Here is a 2,814-nt window from a genome sequence, read left to right on the forward strand (position 1 = left end):
TTGCCTTCCTGCTTGGAGCATCTGAATTTTACTTGCTGGCAGCTATGTCCTATGACCGCTATGTCGCCATCTGTAAGCCCCTGCATTATACAACCATCATGAACAACAAGATCTGCACACAGCTCGTCCTCAGTTGTTGGCTTGCTGGGTTTTTCGTCATCTTTCCTCCCCTCCTCTTAGGCCTAAATCTTGATTTCTGTGCCTCCAACATTGTTGATCATTTCTACTGTGACACTACCCCCCTCCTGCAGATCTCCTGCACAGACACACAACTCATTGAGATGATGGCATTCATCTCGGCTTTGGTGACACTCTTGGTCACGCTGGTAATGGTGATAATATCATATACCTATATTGCCCTGACAATTCTAAAAATTCCTTCTGCTAGTCAGAGGAAAAAGGCTGTTTCCACATGTTCTTCTCACATGATTGTCATTTCCCTTTCTTATGGCAGCTGCATCTTCATGTATGTTAAACCATCAGTCAAACAACGAATATCTTTTTCCAAAGGAATTTCAGTGCTTAATACCTCAGTTGCTCCACCCTTTCTTATGGCAGCTGCATCTTCATGTATGTTAAACCATCAGTCAAACAACGAATATCTATTTCCAAGGGAATTTCGGTGCTTAATACCTCAGTCGCTCCTCTTTTGAACCCTTTTATCTATACCTTACGGAATCAGCAAGTGAAAAAAGCCTTCACGAATATGATAAACAGGATTATATTTTTCTTAAAAAAATGAATATTCTTACACCCTATATAAAGGAGATTAATAAAGAAGTTTTGAATATTATCAGTGTATCCAGGAGTTACTTCCAAGACATTGCTTCCTATGTTTTGCTTCCCTTCATTGCTTTAGTATGCATGTTTACATCTTTTAAAACTTTAATATTTTTCATAAAAATCTTCAGTCCAGAGAAGCTAATGTTATATTTGTATATATATATACACACACACATATAGTTGTTGTTTTAAAGCATATTCTATAGAAACTACTCACTTATTTTCTATTTGAGAGAAGTTACATTTACAGATAGTTTCAATTATGGCTAAAAGAAAACGTTCTATCTTACTGGTTTGTTTTTTAAATTAATTATTAAATACAATATTTTTTGTTATTTCCATACCCCAAAACTCTTTTTGATTAGCTTGAGTTATTCCTGAAGCTAACTGGAAATAACTTGTGAATGATTATTAAATTAACAGTGTTAGCTCAATGTATTTATTCTTTTCAGAAATTATTTGTATGATGTATATATATCAGCTACATATAAGTGCATATATACATATGTAATATACATATACACATGTATGTAAATATAGAACTATGCATATATGGATATACCTCCTACAATTAAAACCAGGATAGTAGAAGAAAAAAAGTCCTTCTTTTAAGGAGGTTTTCTATGTAGATCAGAATCTATTAGAGGAATCTGAAATTAATTTCTGTGCGATAACCATAATTTTTAAAAAGTTAAGTACGATGAAAAATATTTTCACAGATATATCCGGTTTCATGATCTTTTAATAAACGTGTGTGTAGTAGGATGTATTTTTCTTTTTCATTTCATTTTATTTTTATTTTTCAATTAAAACATTTTTTGAGCTGTGGAATTTCATTTGAAAACAATATGGTTAAAAAATACTGCCTAATGGAGAGGAATAAAATATAGCCAAAGAGAAAAACACATATTGTATATAATAGACTGGACAATTATATAGGTTTCTGTAGAATTCGTAGAATGAATTGGATCTTAAAACGTATTTGGGTTGAAAGTATGATTTCAGGGGAGAATGCTATTTTAAAAATTGATTCCATTTTTTCTTGATCATTTGGGTATACATCTTTTCCATTTTGAGAATGTACATGTAATGATTCACAGCATTACTTAACTTTTAGGAATTTTAAGAGCACAGAAAATGAAAATGTACATGTATATAACACTGTGAGACAATCTATAAATGTAAAACCTAAGGCTCTCTCAGTATTCTGATTGGTTTTGATTCTGTTATGTGCCAATGAGGATCAGATTGCTTAAAACATACTGTCCAAGTTAAATGACTAATTTATCCTTAAGCTATTATAAAATAATTTACAAATTATAAAATTTCTCTCACCTACTAGTTATTTAGCATAGAGTATTGTCTTTAATTCTCAGTAAAGATCTAGTACTTCTTTTTTTTTTTTTTTTCCTTTTTGTCTTTTTTCATGTCCAGCAACGGATTGCAACCCTCAGTGTCGTGCCCATACTGGACCGGGACCGGCAACGGGATCACAACCCTCGGTGTCGCGCCCGCACCTCGCTCAGCCAGTGAGCGGGAACCGGTCTGTATGTGGGATCCGAACCCTCGGCGGGAGCACCGCCATGCTCCCAAGCGGCGCACTGTAGCAGTGCGCCACCGGGCCAGCCCAAGATCTAGTACTTCTTTTTTTTTTTTTTTTCCTTTTTGTCTTTTTTCATGTCCAGCAACGGATTGCAACCCTCAGTGTCGTGCCCATACTGGACCGGGACCGGCAACGGGATCACAACCCTCGGTGTCGCGCCCGCACCTCGCTCAGCCAGTGAGCGGGAACCGGTCTGTATGTGGGATCCGAACCCTCGGCGGGAACACCGCCATGCTCCCAAGCGGCGCACTGTAGCAGTGCGCCACCGGGCCAGCCCAAGATCTAGTACTTCTTTTTTTTTTTTTTTTCCTTTTTGTCTTTTTTCATGTCCAGCAACGGATTGCAACCCTCAGTGTCGTGCCCATACTGGACCGGGACCGGCAACGGGATCACAACCCTCGGTGTCGCGCCCGCACCTCGCTCAGCCA

The 2,814-nt window shown here is 37.5% G+C and overlaps 1 protein-coding gene across 1 annotated transcript in view; it reads left to right on the forward strand.

The window, feature by feature from the left end:
- The window catches only part of LOC103598887 (olfactory receptor 6C74-like), a 2,070-nt gene extending 1,328 nt beyond the window's left edge, over positions 1 to 742 (forward strand). The window contains exons 2-3 of the mRNA XM_008582950.1: positions 1 to 466; positions 559 to 742. Of these exons, the coding sequence (XP_008581172.1) occupies positions 1 to 466; positions 559 to 742 (650 nt within the window). The remainder of the gene's footprint in view (positions 467 to 558) is intronic.
- Positions 743 to 2,814: the final 2,072 nt, after the last annotated feature.

Source organism: Galeopterus variegatus, unplaced genomic scaffold (assembly GCF_000696425.1).
Source record: "Galeopterus variegatus unplaced genomic scaffold, G_variegatus-3.0.2 Scaffold2772, whole genome shotgun sequence".
Classification (NCBI taxonomy): Eukaryota; Metazoa; Chordata; class Mammalia; order Dermoptera; family Cynocephalidae; genus Galeopterus; species Galeopterus variegatus.